This window comes from Mesoplodon densirostris, chromosome 14 (genome assembly GCF_025265405.1).
Source record: "Mesoplodon densirostris isolate mMesDen1 chromosome 14, mMesDen1 primary haplotype, whole genome shotgun sequence".
Classification (NCBI taxonomy): domain Eukaryota; kingdom Metazoa; phylum Chordata; class Mammalia; order Artiodactyla; family Ziphiidae; genus Mesoplodon; species Mesoplodon densirostris.
Genome location: NC_082674.1, coordinates 31,580,785 through 31,607,619, shown reverse-complemented (window position 1 = coordinate 31,607,619; position 26,835 = coordinate 31,580,785). Strand labels below are relative to the sequence as shown.

The 26,835-nt window shown below is 36.6% G+C and overlaps 1 protein-coding gene across 2 annotated transcripts in view; it reads left to right on the top strand.

Annotated features, from left to right (window-relative positions):
- Positions 1-26,835, top strand: part of SOS1 (SOS Ras/Rac guanine nucleotide exchange factor 1) — a 144,384-nt gene that overhangs the window by 32,984 nt on the left and 84,565 nt on the right. For both annotated transcript variants that reach the window (XM_060117875.1, XM_060117873.1), the window contains exon 2: positions 24,561-24,686. In XM_060117875.1, coding sequence (XP_059973858.1) covers positions 24,561-24,686 — 126 coding nt within the window. The remainder of the gene's footprint in view (positions 1-24,560; positions 24,687-26,835) is intronic.

The following is a 26,835-nucleotide window of genomic DNA, read 5'->3' as shown; positions in this document are numbered from 1 at the left end:
GTGGACACCAGGGGAAGGGGAGGGTGGGATGAACTGGGAGATTAGGATTGACATATATACTACCTTGTGTAAAATAGTGGGAACCTGCTGTATACCACAGGGACTTCAGCTTGGTGCTCTGTGATGACCTAGATGGGTGGGGTGGGGGAGGTGCATGGGAGAGAGGTCCAAGAGGGTGGGGATATATGTATACCTATAGCCGATTAACTTTGATGTACAGCAGAAACTAACACAACATTGTAAAACAAGTATACTGAAATGAAATGAAATGGGTTGTTTAGTTTCCAAGTGTTTCGAGATTTTCCTGTTAACATTCTGTTATTAATTTCTAGTTTGTTTCTGTTGTGGCCAGAGAACATATTCTTTCTGATTTCAGTTCTTTTAAATTTGTTCAGATTTGTTTTGTAGTCCAAAATATATTCTATCTTATTTTGTGTTGCTTGGGCACTTGATAAGAATGTGGTTTCCTCTGTTGTTGTATGGAGCGTTTTATGAATGTTGAATAATTCTTGTTGGCTGATGGTGTTGTTGAGTTCTTTCAAATTCTTTGTGATTTTCTGTCTAGTTGTACTAATTGTTCAGATAGGGGTGTTGAATTGTTCAGCTGTAACTGTTGATTTGTCTCTATATTCTCCTTTCAGTTCTATCAGTTTTTGCTTCACATTTTAGAGATGTGTTGTTTGGTGGATACACATTTGGGAATGCTGTGTCCTCTTTTTTTTTTTCCATAAAGTAAAGCCTTATTTCTTTTTTTGTTTGTTTTTACTTTCTTTCTTTCTTTCTTTCTTTCTTTATTTATGGCTGCATTGGGTCTTGGGTGCTGCACATGGGGTTTCTCTAGTTGAGGTGAGTGGGGGCTACTCTTCATTGCGGTGCGCGGGCTTCTCATTGCAGTGGCTTCTCTTGTTGCGGACCATGGGCTCTAGGCGCGTGGGCTTCAGTAGTTGTGACTCACGGGCTCCGTAGGTGTTCCTCACGAGCTCAGTAGTTGTGGCTCACGGGCTCTAGAGCGCAGGCTCAGTAGCCGTGGCGCATGGGCTTAGTTGTTCTGCAGCATGTGGGATCTTCCCAGACCAGGGCTTGAACCCGTGTCCCCTGTATTGGCAGGCAGATTCTTAACCACTGCGCCACCAGGGAGGCCCGTGGGAATGCTGTGTCTTCTTGATAGGTTGACCTTTTCATCATTATGTAATGTCCCTTTCTGTCCAATAAATTTCCTTGCTTTGAAGTCTACTTTATCTGATATTAATATTGCCACTTCTGCTTTCCTTTGATTAATGCTTGCATGATATATCTTTTTCTGTTCCTTTATTTTTAACCTATTTATATCACTATATTTGAAGTGACTATCATGTAGATGGTACATGGTTAGGTCATGTTTTTTAATCCACACTGTAATCTCTGCTTTTAATTGCTATGACCATTTTCATGCAGTGTAATTATTGCTGTGTTATGGCTTAGCCTGCGGGAGGTTTTTTCCGTTTTTTTTTTAATGGAAGTATAGTTGATTTACAGTGTTGCATCAATCTCTGCTGTACAGCAAAGTGACTCAGTTATACACATATATACATTCTTTTTTTATATTCTTCTCTGTTATGGTGTATCGCAGGATATTGAATATAGTTCCCTGTGCTATACATTAGCACCTTGTTGTTTATCCATTCTAAATATGATAGTTTGCATCTACCAACCCCAAATTCCCAGTTCATCCGTCTTCTTCCCCCCTTGGCAACCACAAGTCTGTTCTCTTATGTCTATGAGTCTGTTTCTGTTCTGTAGATAGGTTCATTTGTGCCATATTTTAGATTCCACATATAAGTGATATCATATAGTATTTTCCTTTCTCTTTCTGACTTACTTCACTGAGTATGATAATCTCTAAGTTGCATCCGTGTTGCAAATGGCATTATTTCCTTTTTTATGGCTGAGTAATATTCCATTGTATATATGTACCACATCTTTTTTATCCAGTTGTGTCGGTGGACATTTAGGTTGTTTCCATGTTTTTAGCCTGCCATTTTAGATACTATTTTCTGTTTGTTCAGCTTTTCCTTTCTGTTTTCTTTTTCCTGCCTTACTGTGGGTTACTTGAACACTTGTTAGAATTCTATTTTGATTCCTTTATTGTGTTTTTGAGTATTTCTTTGTATCACTTTTTGTGTGGTTGCTCTGAGTATTACATGATGTATACAGTCAACCCCTGAACAAAGCAGGGGTTAATCTGTGCATAACTTATTGTTGGCCCCCAGTATCTGCTGTTGCTCCGAGTCTCCAGGTTCAATCAACCATGGACCGTGAAGTACTGTAGTATTTACTATTGAAAGATATCCCCCTATAACTGTGGAGAACCATGCAGATCAAATCCACATTGTTCAAGGGTAAACTGCATAACTCACCACAGCTTATTGGTATCATTTCATCAGTTTGATTGAAGCATAGAGAAACTTTATCTCCCTCCCTTTATGAGATTCTGTTTATAGGATGATTGCCTTCGTATAGAACCACATGAGACAGTATTATAATTTTGCTTCAACAATCAAACATAATTAGAAAAGTGAAGAAGAGAAGGAAAGCCTATTGGATTTACCTATATATTTTCTTATCATGTGTTCTTCCTTCCTGGTGTTCTGAAATTCCTTCCTTTTGTTGTTTGCCTTCTGTTTAGATAACTTCTTTTAGCCATTCTTTTAGGGTAGGTCTGCTGGCAACAGGTTTTCTTAATTTTGTTTCATTTGAGAATGTTTTGATTTCCTCTTCATTCCAGAACAGTATTTTCATTGGGTATAGGATTCTGGGTTGATAGCTCTTTTCATTTAGCACCTAAAAAATATTATTTGACTTCCTTCTGACCTCCCTGGTTTTAGATGAGAAATCTTCTGTTATTTTAATTGTTTTTCTAATGTAGGTAAGGTGGTTTTTCCTCCAGCTGCATTCAAGGCAGTCTATTTAGGAAATCTACTCTTGCATGTGTGTATGATTTTTTTGTGTGAAAAAGAATTTTTTTCCCAGCTGAAGTTGTATTACATTGCTCTAAAATAGAAATGACTTAGAAAGTTTAGTAAAATTATTTCTAATGAAAGTACTACTTTTTAGATGGTAATGGTAGTTTTACTTAATTCTTCATAGCAGCTATAGCTACATAAACTAACTCTTAAAAAGAAGGTCTCCAGTGAAGTAAAAAAAATTACATTTATCTATTACCCACCCCACCCCTTTCTAAGCCAGGGTACTTTATATTTTCAGATTCTATTAGCAAAGGTAATTTTTCATTCCACTGACCCTATTTGAAATTTGGAATCGAATATTTCAGTCTTTAATATATGTACTGTAAAATTACCAAGGCTTGAAAGTAGTGAAATCTCTTTATGACTATATTTTAAGTTATCTGTGTTATATTAGCATTTTACCTGAGGTAGTTTAAAACTTTGCCTGGTCGGAAAAGTATAAGTAACCATTTCTGGTTCTTATTTTCAGATCTATATAATAAACCAATTCTAGTTTGCTTTTGCTTTCTTGGATTTTTGTCTTCTATTCAGTATTTAGGTTGAACAATTATGAAGTTGGTAAAAACATAACTTAATGCTCTTATTGATACCTTATTAACAGTTGTATGTGGAGTGAATTCTACCTTTTAGAATGATTAAAGTGTTAAAGGACTCAACTTTTTACAGAATTTATTTTGTTGTTCTACCATTAAGTAACTCTTAATTTTTTCACATAGTCACCACTGTGGAAAAAAAATATCATGCATAAATGAAAACATTTCTTCTGTGGTTTCTTTTTTAGAGTTTGAGTATGTGATGCTTTTTAGCAATTCATAGTACTAAGCTGTTTTAGTCTGGATACTTCGGTTACAGCAAAAATACAAGTTTAAAAATAAAAGTATTTTAAAATACAAGTATTTTTTAAAAATAAAAGTTTTAAATGGTTTACATTTAATAGCCGATATGTTGGTAACTATGGGCATCTTCATATTGGTTTTATAACCTTCTTAAAAGTAAAAAAATAACTTAAAAGATTGAGACCTTCCTGTGACTCACTTTGTGGGATCTTGTTCCCTTTTAAATAGTAATAATCGTTCAGTATTCAAATTCAGATAAAAATAATACAGATACATTTGAAATAAAAGTGAAAATCCCTTCCTCTATCCCACCAGGCTTACTCCCCAGAATCTACATAGCCTAATCTTTTATACTTTAAAATCCTTGTTCTTTCCTCTCAGTAATGAGCTCTTCTCCCTTTTAAAAAATAGAAGCAAACAACAAAAAAAACCAAACAAGATCTTAAAGAAAAATTCAGTATATTACAGATCACAAAGAAAGTTTTTCTCTTTTTCAGAGTCAATGTGTAGAATTATGCCTCACCTTTACCTGGTGGTACTTGGAGAATCCCTGGGGAAGCACTCAGTTCTGTGCTCATAATTTGAAAACTCCTGCTCCCTTTGTGCTTCTGGTAATTAAAAGCAAGAAATTAGTTGAACATTTTATGAAGGAGACGTACTTCTGGTTTTTAAAAACATGTATTTAAAAAGTAGCCTTATATTTCTAATGTAAATGTTGCTTTGTCAGAAGTGTCAATATTTGGAACAAACTTTGGTAATTAATTTTTAAATAAGTAAGATATAATTCAAACCAGGCTTAGTTAGGATGGGTTTCCAGAATGCTGTCAGAATTCATATAATGCTACATATAAAGTTATTTTCTATATTATCTAATCAGTTGTTTTAGGCATACTGCTGAAACTACTCCAATGAAAATATATGTTTTTCTTGATTCTTTTCATTCTTTCTTTTCTTTCTCTCTTTTTTTGGGTAAGAGCTTTACTGAGATATAATTTGTATATTATACAGTCCACAATTTAAAGTATATAATTCAGTGGTTTTTAGTATATTCACAGAGTTGTACAACCATCACTACATTCAATTATTAATCCTTTTCATCACCTCAGAAAGAAACATTGTATCCTTCAGCTGTCACCCCCCCCCCCAGCCCCAGGCAACCATTAAGCTACTTTCTGTCTCTATAAATTTGCCTAGTCTGGACATTTCATATAAATGGAATCATATAATACGTGTGTTCTGTGACTGGCTTCTTTCACTTAGCAGAATGTTTTAGGTTCATCCATGTTGTAGTATGTATCAGTATTTCATTCCTTTTTATAGCCAAATAATAGTCCATTGTATGGATATACTACATTTTATTTATCTATCCATCAGTAGTTGGACATTTGACTTATTTACATCTTTTGGCTGTTAAGAATAATGTTGCTATAAACATTTGTTTAAAAGTTTTTGTGTGGATGTAATATTTTCAGTTCTCTCAGAGTGGAATTGCTGGGACATGTGGTAAACTTCATGTTTACCTGTTTGAGGAGCTGCTAGACTGTTTTCCTAAGTGGCTATATCAGTTTGTACTCCCACCAGCAGTGTGTAAGGGGTCCAATTCCTCCCCAGTCTCACTAACACTTAATTATCTTTTTGATTCTAGCCATCCTAGTGGGTATGAAGTGATATGTCATTGTGGTTTTTATATGCATTTTCCTATCAAATAATAATGTTAGACATCTTTCATGTGCATATTGGTCATTTGTATATCTTCTTTGGAGAAATATCTATGCAGATTCTTTTCCCTTTTGTTAATTGGGTTCTCTGTCTTTTTCTTGTTGATTTGTGAGTGTTCTTTGTATATTCTGAATACAAGTTCCTTATCAGATATATGAATTGCAAAATATTCTTCCCATTATATGAAACAGAGCATTCTTATAACATTGTGATTAATACAGAAAAAATTAATTTAAAGCTTATATAAACATTTAGTTTTCAGTAAGTGAAAATGTTTAGCACTTGAGCTGTTCTAATCATGGGTTCATCATTAATGTTTCAGTTTACTTCAAGCTTGTGCCTTAGGTCAGTTGTTCTCAAACATTATTAAGCATTAGAATCTCTTAGGGGGTTTGTTTTAGTACTTTGCTGGGACCCACTCCCAGAATTTCCTAGGTTCAAGAAGGTCTTGTGTAGGGTCCAAGGTTTTACATTTCTAACAAGTGATGCTGATGCTCTTGGTTCCTGAACCTCTGCTTTAATGATCTCTATGAGCCATCATAAAATATTAGAGAAATACTGATAAGTAGCAATTTCTACTTGTCTACTAGATAAAATTTAGATTTACCCTCTGTATTTGCATATATAATTTGTATATATTTGCATATACATAGTTTCTTATACTATTTAACTATGGTTAAATATTTAACCATGGTTAGTGGCTGAATTATTTAGTTTCTTTCAAAATTCTTGCATACATAAAGTATACTTTTCTTCCTAGGGTTGTCTCCCTACAGATCCTCACAAATTTCCCTGAACTTAAGAAAATATCTAATAATCAAAGAATGTTAGAACTTAAAGGAATTTTAATCATCCAATTAATCCCTTCTCTCCTTGCCTCAGGTAGAGATTAATTAACTCACTTGATCCAAGATTACATAGCTAATTAATGGTGCATATAGGTAGTTCTTAGCGAATTTATTTCCAATAATTCTTTTTTGTTTGAAGAAAAGTACAAATTTATATCAGCTCATATATTTTTAGTGATTTTCAAATATAGATCTCCTTGGTAACATTTCTTTAGATATTGATAATAAAAAGCTTAATATTTTTGAAATGACTTAAAACTTGATTCTGTGCTAAATGGTATTTTATCACTTTACTATATACCAAAAACCCCACGAATTTGGCCTGACAGATAATTAGGCTTTAAAAGGTATGATTTATAGGTGTTTTTGTTTTTTCTTTTTCTCCCAGCTTTATTGAGGTATAACTGACAAAAACTGTATATATTTAAGGTGTACAATGTAATGTGATGTTTTGATATACATTTACATTGTAAATGATTACCACAATCAAGCTAATTAACATATCCACAACTCACATAATTATCCTTTTTTGGGTCGTGAGAACATTTAAGAAGTACTCTCTTAGCAAATTTCAAGAATACAATATAGTATTATTGACTGTAGTCACTGTGCTGTATGTTAAATCTCCAGAACTTATTCATCCTTCATTACTGAAATTTTGTACCCTTTGTATAAGGGGTACATTTCCCCTTATAAGTGTCTTCTCTCTTCTGATTTTAAACATAGGAAGCATATGAGGAAGAAGGTAGATGTTAAAAAATGTGTGCTAATGAAATATGGGACAAATTTCCATGAATAAACTCATGTAAAACAGTACAGTGAGCAGGTTAACTATTTCTTGGAGACATGTTACACCTATTAGAAAATTCAGAGGAGTGTTGAGAAAAGGACATGTAATAGAAAAAGTATAAAGCTGCCTGCCCTGTGCCCTCTCCCCCCCTCCTCCCAGTGCCCCTCTGTCCCAAAAATCTCCCTGGCCAAGTCTGCCTAAGGGAAAAGACAGTCTTGCTTTCACCAGTCTAGGTTATAGGCTAGTAAATACTCACTTTAATAATTACAGAAATACTAAAATCTTTTTTTCATTTAGCCCTTCATCTTAATAGTTAAGTTTTGGGGGGTTGCCCCCAAATTAATCTGCATTGTGTCTTTTTTTAAGTTTAAAAAAATTTTTATTTATTTATTTATTTATTTATTTTTGGCTGTGTTTGGTCTTCATTGCTGCATGCAGGCTTTCTGTAGTTGTGGTGAACGGGGGCTACTCTTCTTTACCGTCCGTGGGCTTTTCATTACAGCGGCTTCTCTTGTTGTGGAGCACAGGCTCTAGGCATGCGGGCTTCAGTAGTTTTGGCACGCAGGCTCAATAGTTGTGGCTCACGGGCTCTAGAGCACAGGCTCAGTAGTTGTGGCACATGGGCTTAGTTGCTCTGCGGCATGTGAAATCTTCCCAGAATGGGGCACGAACCCGTGTCCCCTGCATCGGCAGGCGGACTCTCAACCACTGCGCCACCAGTGAAGCCCCAATACTATTTTTTAATTAAAGTATAGTTGATTATGTTAGTTTATATTTACAATATTAGGCATATAACATAGTGATTCTATATTTTTATAAATTATATCCATTTAAAGTTATTATAAAATATTGGCTATATTCCCTGTGCTGCACACTGTATCCTTGTATCTTATTTATTTTATACATAGTAGTTTGTACCTCTTAATTTCCTACCCCTATCTTGCTTCTCCCCCCAGTACAGTACTATTGTTACTTATTTTATTGCTTAGTTGTTCCAGCTTTGGCCATTAGGAGCTCTTTCATGTTGGCTTCTGTTGAAAACTGCTTTATGATTCAACTTTTTCCTCAGTTCTTCCCTTTTTTGAGGGATGCCTAATATAGGATCAGTGTTTTATGAAAAGTGGGGTCTTCTGATTAGCCACCTATATCAGAATCATCAAGGGTGTTTAAAAAAAACAAAACCACATTTAACATCACTAATCATTAGGGAAATGAAATTGAGTACTACAGTGAGATACCACTTCACACCCACTAGGATAGCTATTATCAAAAAATCAGAAAACAATGTATTGGCAGGATTTGGAGAAATTGGAACCCTCTTGCAGTACTGATGGGAATGTAAAATGGTACAGCTGCTGCAGAAAACATTATGGTGGTTCCTCAAAAAACTAAACATAGAATTACCATATATTCCAGCAATTCTGCTTCTAGGTGCAAGCATACCTTGGTTCTAGATCACTGCAATAAAGCAAATGTTGCAGTAAAGCTAGTCACATGAATTTTTTGGTTTCCCAGTGCTTATAAAAGTTATGTTTCTATTACACTGTGGTCTGTTAAGTATGCAATAGCATTATGTCTTTAAAAATATACATATATTAGGGCTTCCCTGGTGGCACAGTGGTTGAGAGTCTGCCTGCCGATGCAGGGGACACGGGTTCATGCCTCGGTCCGGGAAGATCCCACATGCTGCGGAGCAGCTAGGCCCGTGAGCCATGGCCGCTGAGCCTGCGCGTCCAGAGCCTGTGCTCCACAACGGGAGAGACCACAACAGTGAGAGGCCCGCGTACCACACACACGCACACACACTCACACAAAATATATATATATATATATATATATACATATATTAATTAAAAAATAATGCTGTTGGGAAAATGGTGTTAATAGACTTGCTCCACACAGGGTTGCCACAGACCTTCAATCTGTTAAAAAAACAAAAAACAAAAAAACACAGTATCTGCTAAGCATGATAAAGTGAGGTATGCCTGTATATACCCCAAAGAGTTGAAAGCAGGGACTTAAACACACATTTGTACACCAGTGTTCATAGCAGCACTATTCACAATAGCCAAAGGTAGAAACAACCCAAATAGTCATTGCTGGATGAATAAGTGGATAAACATAATGTGCTATGTACATACAATGGAATATTATTCAGCCTTAAAAAGAAATGAATGAAAAAATTAATGTAACCTCTCACATCGCTAGGCTAAAGAAGAAAAAAATCACATGGTGATATCAGTAGAGGCAAAAAAAGTATTTGACAAAATCCAACTCTCATTCATGATAAAAACTTAGTAAACTAGGGGTACAGGGGAACTTCCTCAACTAGATAAAGAATAGGTACAAAAAAACCTACAACTAACATCATACTTAATGTTGAGAAACTCAAAGCATTTCCACTAAGATCAGGAACAATGCCAAGATGTGCCCTCTTAACACTGTTTTTCAGCATCATACTGGAAGTCCTAGCTAATGCAGTTAAACAAGAAAAGGAAATAAATGGAATGCAGATTTGGAGAGAAGAAATAAAACCATCATTGCTTGCAAATGACATGATTGTTTATGTAGAAAATCTGAAAGAATGGACAAAAAAACAACTCCTGAGAATGGACAAAAAAACTCCTGGAACTAATAAGTGATTCTAGCAAGGTTGCAAGATATAAGGTTAAATTACACAAGTCAGTCACTTTCCTGTATATCAACAATGAACAAGTGTAATTTAAATTACATAGAATGTAGAACGTATAAAACCAAGAGTGAACGCTAAGGATTTTAAGTGGTAATGATGTGTCAGTATAGATTCATCAATTGTAACAAAGGTACCACTCTGATAGGGGGATGTTGATAACAGAGGAAGCTATGCATGTATGCAGGCAGATGGTATATGGGAAATCTCTCTACTTTCTGCTCAGTTTTGCTGTGAAACTAAAATTGCTCTAAAAAATAGTCTTTTGATTATTAGGAGTTATCAGTTTAAAAAAGAATGAAATCTGGGGCTTCCCTGGTGGCGCAGTGGTTAAGAATCTGCCTGCCAATGCAGGGGACATGGGTTCGAGCCCTGGTCTGGGAAGATCCCACATGCCGCGGAGCGGCTAGCCCCGTGTGTCACAACTACTGAGTCTGCGTGTCTGGAGCCTGTGCTCTCCAATGGGAGAGGCCGCGACAGTGAGAGGCCCGCACACTGCAATGAAGAGTGGCCCCCGCTCGCCGCAACTGGAGAAAGCCCTCACACAGAAACAAAGACCCAACACAGCAATAAATAAATAGATAGATAGAATGAAATCTGATATATGCTGCAATGTGGATGAACCTTGAAAAGATTTTGTGAAGCAAAAGAAGCCAGGTACAAAAGGATAAGTGTTGTATAATTCCACTCATATGAGGTACCTACAACAGTCAAATTCATAGAGACAAAAAGCGGTTACCAGGGACTGAGGAGAGGAGGGAATGGGGAATTATTGTTTAATGGGTACAGAATTCATCCTGGGATGATGAAAAAGTTCTGGAGATGGATAGTGGTAATGGTTGCAAAACAGTGAATGTGCCTAATGCCATTAAATTGTGTACTTAAGAATGGTTAAATGGTAAATTTTTTGTGTATTTTACCACAATTTTAAAAAAGCAAAAAACCTCAGGTAATTGTTAAGCATGGTTTTGGTTAGAACCACTGATATATGGGATTATATAATGCAAAGTGGGATAAACTGGATTTTGTTGGTACTATATCTAAAGAGAAATTTGTCAAATTGATGAGTTCAAGTACATACAATCTTCATCTGTTTTTAATGTTCAACTGCTATAATTTGTACCTCACTGCATGTGGTAATGTGAATAGTGACTACTTACAATTATTTAGCATTCTACCATTTAAAGTACTTCTCAGTTATATGACTTCATTTGATCAAGTATCCTCTGGAGATGGGTAATGATATTGCCTTTTTCAGGTGAGAAACTTGAGATTTAGGAGATACGATTTACCTAAGACAACAAATACATACATACATACATACATACATACATACATACATACATACATACAGGTAAAGTCAGACCTCCAAGATAGATCTTCTGACAGCAACTCTCATTATTTCCCCCATTGGCAGTCTCCAAGAAAATAGGAGGTCTTGTTTAAGTTATTAGAAAGATCCCATGGATTTAATTGTTTTGTGAACTGAAAAAATGAAGTTTTTAAATGAATCATAAGACTTAATACTTTATTTTGCAGACTATCATTTGACAGCTCTATTGTTCTTACCATACTGCTTAATATTTACAAAATCAAGATACACTGCTTCTATATAAGGAAGTATTTTTATGAAGCAAAAATGTGATACTTTATAATAAATACTAATTAATGCTAGTTATCAGGAAATCTGAAGCAGATCTATCATTCTGTGGTACTGTTTTCTTCTCTTGCATTGAACTAATCTCTGTACCCAACCATTTGTGCATACTATGCTTTTCATTATTCTTTTAGACCTTCCCTGTGAAGAATGTATTCATCACATTTGAGCCCAAGAGTCAGTAGGCTCCCTTCTTTGCCAGGGACATTTAACCATGTTCTAGAATAGTAGAAAGATGTAGGGAAAAGCCATTTCTGATATTCTAGTTTAATACTCATACCCCCATAGCCTTCCTAGCTACCATCATGGAATTGGTGTGGTAAGGGAACTGTGGGCTACAGTTTTCAAAGCATTAAAAAATGCCTCTAGGGGGCTTCCCTGGTGGCACAATGGTTGAGAGTCCTCCTGCCAATGCAGGGGATGCGGGTTCATGCCCCGGTCCAGGAAGATCCCACATGCCGCAGGGCGGCTGGGCCCGTGAGCCATGGCCACTGAGCCTGCACGTCCAGAGCCTGTGCTCCGCAACGGGAGAGGCCACAACAGTGAGAGGCCCGCATACTGCAAAAAAAAAAAAAAAAAAAAAAAAAAAAAAAAGCCTCTAATTTCTGCTGGATAGTATAGGATCTGTAGGAGGAAAAAAAGTTTTATTGTTTTTTTGTGACATTTTTGTTTTAACAGTGATCTGATATTTACTTCTTGCTATTTTCATAGGAGCACAATGTGATAAACTTATTAAAAATAAAATTCCAGGCTTGTTTACCCATATATTAAACTGATTGTTTGCTAGTTTCATATCTCAAAGATACCTCAAGCATAATAAAGTCCAGATCATCCAGATTATCATATAATCATCTCAACAGATGGAGGAAAAGTGTTTGACAAAATTCACCCTCCATTTATGATAAAAACTCTCAACAAAATTGGTATAGAGGGAGTGTATCTCAATATAATAAAGACTATATATGACAAGCCCAGAGCTTACATCATACTCAACAAGGAAAAGCTAAAAGCTTTTTCCTTAAGATCAGGAACAAGACAAGGGTGTTCACTTTTTTTTTTTTTTTTTGCTGTACGCGGGCCTCTCACTGCTGTGGCCTCTCCCGTTGCGGAGCACAGGCTCCGGACACACAGGCTCCGCGGCCATGGCTCGCGGGCCCAGCCGCTCCGCGGCATGTGGGATCTTCCGGGATCGGGGCACGAACCCGTGTCCCCTGCATCGGCAGGTGGACTCTCAACCACTGCGCCACCAGGGAAGCCCAAGGGTGTTCACTTTTGCCACTGGTATTGGTACTTGAAGTCCAAAGCAATGAGATAAGAAAAATAAAAGGCATCCAATTTGAAAAGGAAGAAGTAAAACTGTCACTCTTTGTGGATGGCATGATTTTATATTTAGAAAACCCTAAAGACTCCACCAAAAAAATAAAAACTGTTAGAACTAATAAATCAATAAAGTTGAAAGGTACAAAATCAATATACAAAAATCTATTGCATTTTTATACACTAACAGTGAACTATCAGAGAAACTAATAGAGTAATCCCATTTACCGTTGCATCAGAAAGAATAAAATAGCTAGGAATAAATTTAACCAAGGAGATGAAAGGACCTGCACACTGAAAATTATAAGACATTGACAAAAGAAATTGAAGAAGACACATGTAAATGGAAAAATATCCTGTGCTCATAGATTGGAACAATTTTTAACATATTGTTAAAATATCTATATTACCCAAAGCAATCTATAGATTCACTGCAATCCCTATCAATTCCAGTGGCATTTTTCACAGAAATAGAGCAAACAATCCTAAAATTTTTATGGAAGGAACCACAAAAGATCCCAGATAGCCAGAGCAATCATGAGAAAGAACAAAGCTGGAGACATCACGCTCCCTGGTTTCAGAATTATATTACAAAGCTATCATAATCAAGACAGTATGGTATCAACATAAAAGCCATGTAGATCAATGGAACAGAATAGAGAGTTCAGAAATAAACCCCCGTATAGGTGGTATGTTAATTTGCAACAAAGGAGGCAATAATATGCAATGGGCAAAGGACAGTCTCTTTAATAAATAGTGATGGGAAAACTGGGCTACTAACTTATCATACACAAAATTTTACTCAAAATGGATTAAAGACTTGAATTTAAGACCAGAAACCATAAAACTCCTAGAAGAAAACATAGGCAGTAAGTTCCTTGACATTGCTCTTGGAGATATATTTTTGAATCTGACTCCAAAGGCAATGGCAACAAAAGCAAAAATAAAAAAATGAGGGCCTCCCTGGTGGCGCAAGTGGTTAAGAGTCCGCCTGCCAATGCAGGGGATACGGGTTCGTGCCCCGGTCTGGGAGGATCCCATATGCCGCGGAGCGGCTGGGCCCGTGAGCCATGGCCGCTGGGCCTGCGCATCCGGAGCCTGTGCTCCGCAACGGGAGAGGCCACAACAGTGAGAGGCCCACATACCGCAAAAAGAAAAAAAAAAAAAAAAAAAAAAAAAAAAAAAAAAAATAAAAAAATGAGCTACATCAGAGTACCCAACCCCCAGGCCACGGACCGATACCGGTCCGTGGCCTGTTAGGAACCAGGCCGCACAGCAGGAGGTGAGCAGTGGGCGAGTGAGCGAAGCTTCATCTGTATTTACAGCCATTCCCCATCGCTCGCATTACCACCTGAGCTCTGCCTTCTGTCAGCATTACGGTGAGTTGTATAATTATTTCATTACATATTACAGTCTAATAATAATAATAGAAATAAAGTGCACAATGAATATAATGCGCTTGAATGTACCACTCCAGCACCCCCGGTCCATGGAAAAATGGTCTTCCACAAAACTGGCCCCTGGTGCCAAAAAGTTTGGGGACCGCTGAGCTACATCACACTGAAAAGCTTATGCACAGGAAACCATTAATAAAAGGCAACCTAGTGGATGGTAGAGGATATTTGCAAATCATATACCCGACAAGGACTTAATATACAACATATGTAAGGAACTCATACAACTCAATAACAAATAAAACAACCAGTCTTATTAAAAAGTGGGTAGAGGGTCTGAATAGACATTTTTCCAAAGAAGATACACAGATGACCAACCATGCATATTAAAAGATGCTCAACATCACTAATCATCAGCGAAATGCAAATCAGAGCCACAGTCTGACACACCTTATACCTGTAAGAATGACTATAATCAAAAGGACAAGAAATAACAAGTGTTGGTGAGGATGTAGAGAATAGGGAACCTTTGTGCACTGTTGGTGGAAATGTAAATTGGTGCAGCCACTATGGAAAACAGTTTGGAGGTTCCTCAAAAAATTAAAGATAGAACTACCATATCATTCAGGAATTCCACTTCTGGGTATTTATCTGAAGAAAATGAGAACACTAATTTGAAAAGATTCATGCACCCTTATGTTCATTGCAAGCAAGATATGGAAACAATCAAAGTGTCTATCAGTGAATGAGTGGATAAATAAGATGTAGGATGTGTGTGTGTGTATTCACACACACAATGGAATACAATAGCCAAGATATGGAAACAACCGAAGTGTCTATCAATGAATGAGCAGATAAATAAGATGTGGGGCGTGTGTGTGTATACACACACACAATGGAATACTAATCAGCCATAAAATGAATGAAATTTTGCCATTTGCAGCAACGTGGATGGACGTTGAGGGTTTTATGCTAAGTGAAATAAGTCAGAGAAAGACAGTTACCATATGATTTTACTTATATGTGGAATTTTAAAAACAAAACAAATGGACAAACAAAATAAAACCAAACTCATAGATACAGAGAATGAATCTGTGGTTGCCAGAGGGGAGGGGGGTTGAGGGGTGGGCAAAATGGGTGAGGGGATCAAAAGGTACAAACTTCCAGTTATGGAATAAAGTCACAGGGATGTGATGTACAGCATGGTGGCTATGGTCAGTAATGTATTACAAATTTGAAAGTTGCTAAGAAAGTAAATTTTAAAAGTTCTTATTACAAGAGAAAAGGTTTATGACTTTGTATGTGACATATGGTAACTAGTCTTATTGTGATAATTTCACAATGTATACAAATGTTGAATCAATATGTTGCACACCTGAAACTAATTTAATGTATGTCGATTATACTTTTAAAAAGAAGATATCAAGCATAATGAACTGAACTCTTAATCTCCTTGTCCTCGCATTTACTAAAAAATCTGCTTCTTACAGTTTTCCTCATCTTAGTAAATGCATCTGCATCTGGTGCATCTGGCCAGTGATGTGGGCCCTACCTAACCCTCTCCCTGATAATTTAAAGAACTGAGTTTGAATTTAGACAATTTACCCCACATTTAACCTCTTCACTACTCTGCCTCTTACTGTGTAGTTACTTTTGTGATTACTTGTCTTGTTCCCCTCTTGTACTTCTAAGCTCTGTGAAGGCAGAGACTATGTCTATCTTATTATATTCCTAGTATCTAGTTGAACATATGCATAAGTGCATTGTCGTATTTGAGATGTAGCCTCATTTACTCAGAAAGTCTGAAAATGGTTAAAATTTACAAGAATGTCACCTGGAATTCACAGATGACATTGACCATTTTACCTTGTAGAAATGAAAGTATAAATGTGGAGAAATCTATTTAGTTCATCTCGTAAATCAATTTACTGTTAGTGATTATACGTCAAGGAACCCGATCTATTTGGAGAAGATTGAATTTGAAAAAAAATTTCCCCCTGCTTTTGATCACTAGATTTTAGAATCTAATGCTTAGAGGTTATGGGCAGTCAATTGGTGAGTTTTATTAGATATTTTAGTCACAAACTGCCATCTGTTGGTATTTTGGGGAAAACTGTCAAAGAATAGACAATGGACACACATGTGTTATGACTTGGTATTCCAGCTTTAAAGATGCCTCTTAGACAGAGATCAAAACTTAAAGTAGAATAGAATGAGTGGGAGCCCTAGGGTAAAAAAGATGGGAATATTATAAAGAGCTCCTACCTGTGTCAGGACATCACTGATAAGGGATTTCTCTTTTGGAAGATTTTTGAGTGTGAAGATTAAGAAAATGCTTTGAAGAAGAACTAAAACTCCATCAGAGATTCTTTTCTTGAGTCAGTTCTTTGTTTTATTGATGGGAACTCTGTTATCACAGAAAGTAATAAAAATTGTCTAGGAAGGCCATACTCATTGTTTTTAAAGCAAAATAAATGAAAGATGATGTAAACTTGGCACTTGACAGGTATTTGGAATTTGATGTGCATAGTTATTTTCTGTGGGAAAGGACTTTGAATGTTATCTTTCCCATCGCTGATGTACACAGAGCAGAAAAGCAATCATGAAATTTTTTATTTAAATGAAAAATAAAATGAAAAAATTTAAATCTACATTTTATATTTACATGAAGTGTTACAAAAGTGCATAAATATGACAGTTATTTTCAGTACAGGTTTTTTTGGTTTTTTTTTTTTTGAGAGGGAGGGGTAGTTTGTTCATTCTTCCCCCCTTTTTCTTCCCTTTCATCCACATTCCTGCCCTGCCAGGTCCTTCTAACCCATATTAATAACCTAGGTTATATTATTCCATAGTTTTCTTGATGTTGTCATGTTCATGTACAGATGTATATAATACATTATACATACATACAAGTTTGTATGTGTTTGTATTGTGTGTTTGTGGTTTTTTGAGTGTTCCTGTACTTTAAAGTTTTCTGTCTTACTGAAGAACACCTTAAGGAAATCTGTTAAATGGCAAAGCTCTGATTTATTCTTTTTAACAAGTACAAAGTTGTATTAGTTGACCAGGGCTACCATAACAAAGTACCACACACTGGGTGGCTCAAACAACAGAAATGTATTTTATTACAATTCTAGAGGCTAGAAGTCCAAGATCCAGGTGCTGCCGGGGTGGATTTCTTCTGAGGCCTCTCTTCTTGTCTTATGGATAGCTATCTTATCCCTGTGTCTTCTCCACAACCCCAAAAATAAAATATAATAAAAATCACTTCATAAAAAACAATTTCAACTTTGTTTCCTTAAGTATAGTAAAAGAACCTTAAACTAAGGTGTTAAACTTGAATTTCTTACCTTCCTGAAAAATATTACCCTCTTCTAGTATTTCCTATCCTAGTGAAATTAGTGGTTCTCCCTCATTGCTGTTCTCACTACCCCCAAAATAATTATCCAAACTTACCTCCTCACTTCTTTTACATCTGCCACTGCTTCTACATTGTTTCAGGCCTTCATTGTATCTTTTTACACAGCCTGCAGCATCCTTCCAACTAGTTTTGCTTTCTTCACTTTCATCTTTGTTTTAACCCATCCTTTATACTGACACCAGAAAGATTCTTCAGCAAATAGATCTAATTATGTCAATGTCTGTTTGAAACCTTTCTATCATTTTCTTCTGCCATGATCACTTCTCAACTTCTTAGCATGACACACAAGCCTGCCCTTTCCAGTCTTAGCTTTTCCCAGGTGCAGTCTTTGATCCAACTCTTACAGTTTCCCCAATACATCATTTTGTCTTGGCCTCTATGCCTCTTTATATGTTACCTCTTTTAGTAAAAGCCCTACTTCCTTTTCTGCTTCCCTGTTGCACCTTATTCATCCTTTATAATCCAGTTCAAGTGTGTTTTACTTGTGAAGACTGCTGATACTCCTCATACACCATCAGCAAGGATCACTCTTTTTTTTGGTTATCATTGTACCGTAAATATAACTCCATTGTAACCTCATGACACTGTGTTAAGTCACTTGTTGACATGTCTAGCTCCTCTGTGAGCTGAACTCTTTGAGGGCAGATGTCATGTTCTCATTCGTCTTCGTGTCCCCAGCAATGAGAGGAAATCGGGGTGGGGGGGAGAAAAATGTTACATACATGGGCCTAAAGGCTAATTAACAAGCCATAAGAAATGCGAAAATATTTTCAGTCAATTTTGTTTTTGGAAAAAATTTAAGTTCTCTGATTTGTTTTATTATTGTTGCTTTTAATTTTTTTTAAACAAAGGCTTTTTTGCTTTGATTTTTAAATAAACCTCAAAATGAGGAGAAATAAGAACCTAAAACATCATACATTGACTAATTGTAACAATGAGAAATTGATTTAACAGTCCAAATCTTTATTATTTGCTGTGGTAAAGGTTTTGAGCATACCAGTTTTATTTCAAATTCTGTTATATGTTTAAATAAAAGTAGCAGATCTGGGCTCAAGATGTGACAAAGTACAATCCAGAAGGTTTCTAATTCTTCAGAGAGCCATTAGCTAGAAAAGGCTATGAAAGATTCATCAGAATTCAACTTAGTGTTTTCTAGCAGTTTACCCAAGGGGTTCCTGAATACAGTTAGAGGACTCATAGATCAAACAGCTAGGAATTGATATAGATCTAATCCCTTTGCTTTTCCAGATTCCATAAATCTGACAATAATAGCCACAAAGTTGCTTCTGAATGTGTTAGAAATTACTAGAGACAAAATGAACTGTCAAGACAGAAGCCGGCAGTCCTTAAGAAATGTTTAAAATTCAGTGGGTGGCATCTTTAACTGAATATGATGATTATTCCTTAATCGAATATGATGATTATACCTCAAAAGAATTACTGTCATGATCATATAAAATTCTTATTCATGACTATCATTCATTTTTTAGTGAAGTTTTTGCATTTACTTTACTTAAATTACCTAAGATAAGTGCATTTAAAGAAGCATATGAAGTTTTCTATGTCAGTAAACCTAAGTATAAAATATAATGTTTTTGAAAACTTCATGTAAAGGAAAACCCCCATCAACTTTAAACCCAAGTCTAAGTGCATATTATAATCGCTCTCATGCGCACACCCTTAGTGAATGTTAGTTGTAGATAGCTTCTAAAGGCTGTCATAAAATTTGGCAGTGTAACCTATTCTGTATAGTCCTGAATAATTTGGATCATTTGATCTATTAAATATCTTTGAGTACCATTTAGATGGAATGGAACACTTTAGGTGTAACACTATCTCATAGAAGTGTTTTTTTATCCTATCTGTATAAGGAAATGGAATGCTACATCTGTCTGCTCATTAAAGAAATCTCTGAACAGCATCTTCCTTGAAAGAATAAAGAGCAAAGTCTGTATTTCAGAAATTGGTGTTCTGCTTGTCTTTAAGCATTTACCATTGTACATGTTTTTCAGTCAGAGATTTTGAAGTATTGTTTTTAGAGAATTAAAATAATTTATTAGTCTCTTGTATGAATGAACCTTATGATTCTGATTTGACAGATTTAAGGTGTGATAAAGGTTAATCTCCAGAAATTTAGGTGAACATATGGCATCATGCGTTATTTTCTATTTAAGCCTAATTCTTTGTTTGATTTATTTACCTGATGGGTTTTATTTGGCTATTAGTAACCATCAGTGAATAAAACTGAATTTGAATTTCTAAAATTTCGTGTATCATACAAGGTGTCAAGCTTAACATTTTAACTATAAGTGATAAGCAGTATCAACGGTTTTTGGTTTGTTTTTTTTAAACCATAGCATTTCACCACTGTATTTATATACAGTTCATTTGATTCTATGTAATAAACATTGATTTTAGTTCTGACTGCCTTTATATGTTGAATGGTTTCTGCCGTAAGGGTTTATTCTCCTGAAATCAACCAGACTTCTAGCATTACCACCACCCCTTTTCACTCTTAATTCTGAGGAAGAGATATTTTCTTCCTTTCACGCCTATAACACAGAGGCTTTGAGTATTCCCTGAATGTCAGGGGTTTAGAGTGAAAAGCAAAGAGAAAATGATTCTGTAGGTAGATAAACAAGGCCTTGCGTAATGGGAGCATCAATAGAGGAAATAGACAAGGGAACATGTAATTATAACTCAGTAGGACAAACCCAATAACAAAAATGTGATACCTAGTACAAGGATTAGCACAGAGCGGAGTGTAAGACCCATAGAGCAGGGGCTGTTTTTTATTAATCTCTATATATCCAGTATTTAATAGGTTCAATAAATCAGTTAAATGAATGAGATTAATTCTGCCTTAGAAAGAGACAACAAGCAAGAAAATCTACCCAAATGACACAAAATCTGGGGTTTGAAAGTCAGATAGGTAGGCGAAACAGCAAGAGAATGAATGATAGTCATGGAGAACAGTGTGCGTGAAAACTGCATGCCATGTTTCACAAACTGTGAATAGTATGAATTGCTTCAGCATAAAGTGTAAATTGAAGAGCAGCTAAAGATGGAGCTATATTAGTAAAGAATTGTACAGTTTCTATGGGTTTCTTTGAAAAACAACATTTAAAAAATATAATCTGATCAATTTACATTTTCTTGAACACTTTCTAAAATGTTTTGAGGTACCTAAACCACTTCCTCAAAAGGCTTGATATTTTTTAAAGTTAATTAGAATTATTGTTGATTAAATATTTTCATCCTTTTTATATATATATAAATATCTTTATTTTTTTGGCTATGTTGGGTTTTCGTTGCTGGGCGTGGGCTTCCTCTAGTTGTGGTGAGCGGGGGCCACTCTTCGCTGCAGTGTGCTGGCTTCTCATTGTGGTGGCTTCTCTTGTGGTGGAGCACGGGCTCTAGGTGCACAGGCTTCAGTAGTTGTGGCACACAGGCTCAGTAGTTGTGGCTCACCTGCTCTAGAGCGTAGGCTCGGTAGTTGTGACGCATGGGCTTAATTGCTCCGCGGCATGTGGGATCTTCCCGGACCAGGGCTCCAACCCGTGTCCCCTGCATTGGCAGGGAGATTCTTAACCACTGCGCCACCAGGGAAGTCCCTAAATATTTTCATCTTTAATATTTATTATCTCTAGCAATTTAGCTTTATGTCAGATTTTTAGTATATTTACAATTTTATGTAATATATGGGATCGTTTGTGTAATCAATGATCATTTTACCCATTTTGAATGATTTTACCTTTTCAGATGATAAGATTTATAGTGCTGCATTTACATTTATGACATGCTGATGTTTCTTAAAGTATGACCGCATACTTCAAGCCAAGCTTTAGGGACTTCCCTGGCGATCCAGGGGTTAAGACTCCACACTTCCACTGCAGGAGGTGTGGGCTCGATCCCTGGTTGGGGAACTAAGATCCCATATGCTGCGTGGTGCAGCCAAAAGAAAAAAAAGCGAAGTTTTATATAGAAGCCCACTATATAAATAGATACAGTTCATGGACATTCTACTCCTTATGCTGATGGAGCTACTAGGACTCCTCCAAGTTGACAGGGGTTTAGTGGAAAGAGCTTTGGCCTAGATACCAGGAGGCCCAGGTTCAGCATTACTAGTTAGCTACAGGATTGTGGGTGTCTCCTTTTTATTATCTACTAAATAAAGGGACTGAGTGGAATGACTTCTAAAGTCTCCTTTACTTATAAAATTATGTTGTTTTATAAATCTGTAGCTATATTTTATGTGATGCTGGAGCCTTGAATAGGAATGTAACCCCAATTATAGCTACATTTTCCAGGACTACATCTTGGTGAAACCAGGGGCTATCTGTACTGTTTTTCATTTGTGAGATATAGTTTCTCTTGTTCAACATTTATAATAAGTTCCTCCCCACTCCCCCGCCCACCCCATGTATAGTTGAGATTTTGGTAGGATAGGTGGAGATATCTAGCAAGTAATTTGGTATATGGGTCTAAAAGTCAGGAGAAAAGTCAGGACTACAGATTTGGAATCATCCATGCAGGTGATAAAAATGTGGAAGTAAATGAGATTAGTTGGGAGAGAGAACAGAAGAAGGGAGCAGACAGACAAGGATGGACTCCACATTTGAGGAGTGAAGGAAGATATGGAACTCTATAAGGAAAAAATGGAAAAAGAAACAAAGAAATAAGAGAAGCAGAATAGATTGTGTCACTGATAATAAGAAAAGAGAGTTTAAAAAAGTCGAGAGCCCTCCACCAAAAAAAAAAAAAAAACCCACCATGAAGTGTTAGGATTCACTTTTCAAGGAAGATAAGTCAACCATGAAGGTAAAGGGTATCTAAGAAAACAGTTTAAGCCAATGAGGGCATGCAATTCAATGGATAAAAATAAAACTGTTGTCAAAAGTTCCAGGGGGTTTTTTGTTTCGTTTTTAAAAGGTTTTTTAAAATTATGCTTAGTGTTGAAGAGGAGTCTGTTTACAAGTTTCACTGCCTACACAGATTAGTCAGAATGTGATGACCTGGTGAATAGAAAGCTGAGAAACATGAATTCTGGGTTCTAGTCCATACTGCATTCATTATTTTAACTGCTCAACCATTCAGTCATCTAATAGGGTGAGAGATTTGTAAGCAGATCAGTTACAATCAGGTTGGTAATAGCTATACCAAAAATGACAAAAAGTACTTGGGCAGATGATTTAAGCCTTTTGGGGCTCAGTTTCTTCACCTGTAAAATAATAGTAAATTGCTTTAAACATCAGAATTAATGTAGCACCCCTCACACAGTTCTGAATTGTCATGTTATTTGCCTCTAAAATACTTCACTTTAAAAAGTATTATAAGTGCATATATATGTTTATATGCATGTCTATGTACTTTTAATATATATTTTAAAATTCATTATATGGTATACTTTATAATAAAATTTCTCCATACATTGAGGCTGTCAAACCCTCAGCTAGTGAGGTGTATGTAGTAGGACAGACCATACTAAATGCTCTTGGCTAGTGAGTACTGTATACTTTCATCCAATGAGAGCGCTGAGAGCTCTACCGGCCTTTAGAGAGTTGAGCATATTTTGAAACATGTATTGTTTGTCTCCTGAAACTGATTTTTCTGCCATTTTTTAAAGTAGGGAACAGTTTTGACCCATAGTGAATGACAAAGGGATGCAAGTAAAGACTATCATGCTGGTTATTAAAATGTAAATTTTACAAAAACCGGTGGCCTAAGATGCCTCCAAGAAATGGTCGAGGAAAATGAAGGTAAAGATTATTGGGCATTTATGAATGAGTGACCATCAAGTTATCTTCCTGAAGCATAGACAGTCTCACATTGTCAAAAGTGCCCATTTTGTGTCCTTTGATATAGGATGACTTTGTGTTCAACAGACATTTATCAAGCTTGTATTATGTGCCATGTACAGCGCTAGATGCTGGAGTTACTTTGATGAATAAGATATCCCAATTCTTTGGTGAATAAGATAAATCCCTCTTGGATTTTATCATTGTGTAGGAAAGATAGAGTTAAACAAGGGACCCATAGGAGGTCAATTTTGCCCAAGCACTATGTTGACTAAGTGTTCTAACTACCACTGGTTCAAAAACCATATAAACTGCATCTTTTATCCCCAGCTCAGCCTCTCCCTCCCTCTCTATATTCCCACACTCCAGGATAACCATGGTTTAAGAAAAAAAAATGGAAATTATGCAATTAAGTATCTGAATCTCTAGAAACATGTTAATAAGCACGTATGGTGCGTGAGGCTGGGAAAAAGGTTAATAATTCCAGACTTGGGTCATAACATTCAAATCTGTATTTGCAAGCCAGACCATGTTCTTGAATACAAACCCACACTTAAAAAAACAAACTTATGGGCCTCCCTGGTGGCGCAAGTGGTTGAGAGTCCGCCTGCCGATGCAGGGGATACGGGTTCGTGCCCCGGTCTGGGAGGATCCCATATGCCGCGGAGCGGCTGGGCCCGTGAGCCATGGCCGCTGAGCCTGCGCGTCCGGAGCCTGCGCGTCCGGAGCCTGTGCTCCGCAACGGGGGAGGCCACAACAGTGAGAGGCCCGCATACCGCAAAAAAAAAAAAAACAAACTTATGGGCTTCCCTGGTGGTGCAGTGGTTGAGAGTCCGCCTGCCGATGCAGGGGACACGAGTTCGTGCCCCGGTCTGGGAAGATCCCACATGCCGCGGAGCGGCTGGGCCCATGAGCCATGGCTGCTGAGCCTGCACGTCCAGAGCCTGTGCACCGCAACGGGAGAGGCCACAACAGTGAGAGGCCCACGTACCACAAAAAAAAAAAAAAAAAGAAAATTTATTTGTTTCGTTTGTTCAATTAGATGAAACAAGCCTACATTTTAATTACTTTGCTTTTTGTTTATAGGTTCAGGGGCAAGTTCATCCTACTCTTGAGTCTAGTGATGATGCTCTTCAGTATGTTGAAGAATTAATTTTGCAGTTATTAAATATGCTATGCCAAGCTCAGCCCCGAAGTGCTTCAGATGTAGAGGTATGATAAATTTTGCCTTGTGTCTAATATGTTGTGTTTATTGTAATGTCAGTGAAGGGGGAAAGAGTTTGCTTTTCAGTTCCACAAAATATATATATGTATTTTAAAAATAATAACTGGATTTATTTTAACTTTGTATTGAGTGTATGATAGCTTGTATATGTTTTTGCTGTCAAACTATTCCATTATTTGCTTTTAATTTAAAATGAACTTTTATTGGCCTCTAAACACTGCTTCTTGATGCTAGAATGACAAATATACCTTTAAGAGTGGAATTTGTCAAGTGTTTTTATTTGTTTGTTTTTTAAAGCCAGCTATCATTTCAAAAACATTTCAATTAATCCTTTGATCTTCAGTTGCTAGGTGTATTTTAGATAGAAGTGAACCATTTTCCACCAGTTGGAAGGGAGGGAAACATCTAAAAATCTAGGAAGGAAGTTCTGTAATCTCCTACAAAGATGACATGGCTCCTCTTTTTTTAGGGCTTATAGTTTAGTGGAGATACAGGTAGGTATATGGGTGATAACATAATGTGATGTACTATGAGAAAAGGGAATGTGGGAAACGAAAAAATGGGTAAACTAATAACACAGACTTTGGGGCTTAAGGTTAGCTTCTCAGAACAAGAGCCATCTAAATGGAGTTCTTGAGGAGTCAAGATTGAGAGAAGAAAGGAGGTTTGAGTACCAACTGTAGAAAACGGGAGATAGAGCTGGAAATACAAAAGGGGTTTTCTGGCAATGATGAAGGATCATTTATTTGACTTTAAACACCTTGAATGTATAGTATACAAATCTTTGCATTTCTGTGACATTTCTTTTGCAGTACTTGTTTGGGCACAAAAAAGATGGTTGAGTTGAATGGCATTTCACCATGGATATATAATGGCAGAACAGTAGGGCAAGAGAATTGTGGAAATTGGTAGTAGCAGTGCTTTACAACCCTTTTCAGGACACAACACACTAGAATGTAATCATGATTTTGCAGTACACAGTGACTGGGGAGGAGGTGTATCTCTGTCTACCCCAGGCCCTGCTCTGTTCCCCTGAGGGGTGAGGGATTGGTACATAGTTATTCAATAGGAAGCTCAGCTGTGAAAAGAGCATCAGAGAATCAAATTGGATAAGGAAAAAGTGAAATTTAAAAACAGCTGATATTTGAGTGCTTGCTATAGTATCATACACTGGTTTAAACACTTCCATGTTTATATAAGTTTCATTTAAAGTTTTTAATAACCCCATGAAGATGTTGCTGTCTTTTCCTTTAATAAGATATAAGGTCCAGAATATAAGGTCTTGTTCACTACCAAATCCCCAGCACCTAGAATATTGTCTGGCACTGAGAAGGTGCTCAGAAAGTATATGTTGAATGAATTAGTGTGGAAACTGAAGCACAGAGAGGTTAAATAAGTTGCCCATGGTTACAGCTAGTAAGTAGTGAAGCCAAGACTCTAACCCAGAAAGCCTAAGCTTTCTGAGCATAAATTCTACTAAACTATTCTGCCAGGTAGGAGAGGGGAAGGTAGATTGGCAAAACGTGGAGGGAACAGTATTGGATTTCCCAATAAGATCAGAGAGCTGATAACACTAGAATACCTGAGTGATAGAAATAGAAGAATAGATTGAGATCAGAGACAGAGTTGTTAGAATTTAGGATTTCTAAAGTAACATAGTTACAAAAGCAGGATGTGGCCATGTAGTGGTAGCTAGACTAGACATGAAGGTCCCTATAATGAAGTGTTCAAGGAGTTAAGAGGTCAAAATATTTTGTGTCCTTAATTTAAACAACAAAGTCACACAGGATGATGGCAGGACTTTACATGAGAGTGGAAGAGTGATATTCCAGAATCAGCTTGGGGAGTGGAAAAGATGCTAAATCCACCTTCATGTGGGTTTTGGGACAAGGGCATTTCCTGCTCTAGAAGTCTTTAGGGGAGATCCAGGTTTCAACTGAGGCAAAGAAATACTAAGCAACACTAAGTTACAGAGGTTGTGGATGTAGAAAAGATTGTGTACTATGGAATAGTAATTCACTTTGATTTTTAAAGTAATTCAAAGTAGGTTTATACATTTTTATCCCATTTTTCCATTGAATTATAAGTAAAATACCTTTTATTCATAATTTCCTTTAGGCACTTATTAACATTGGG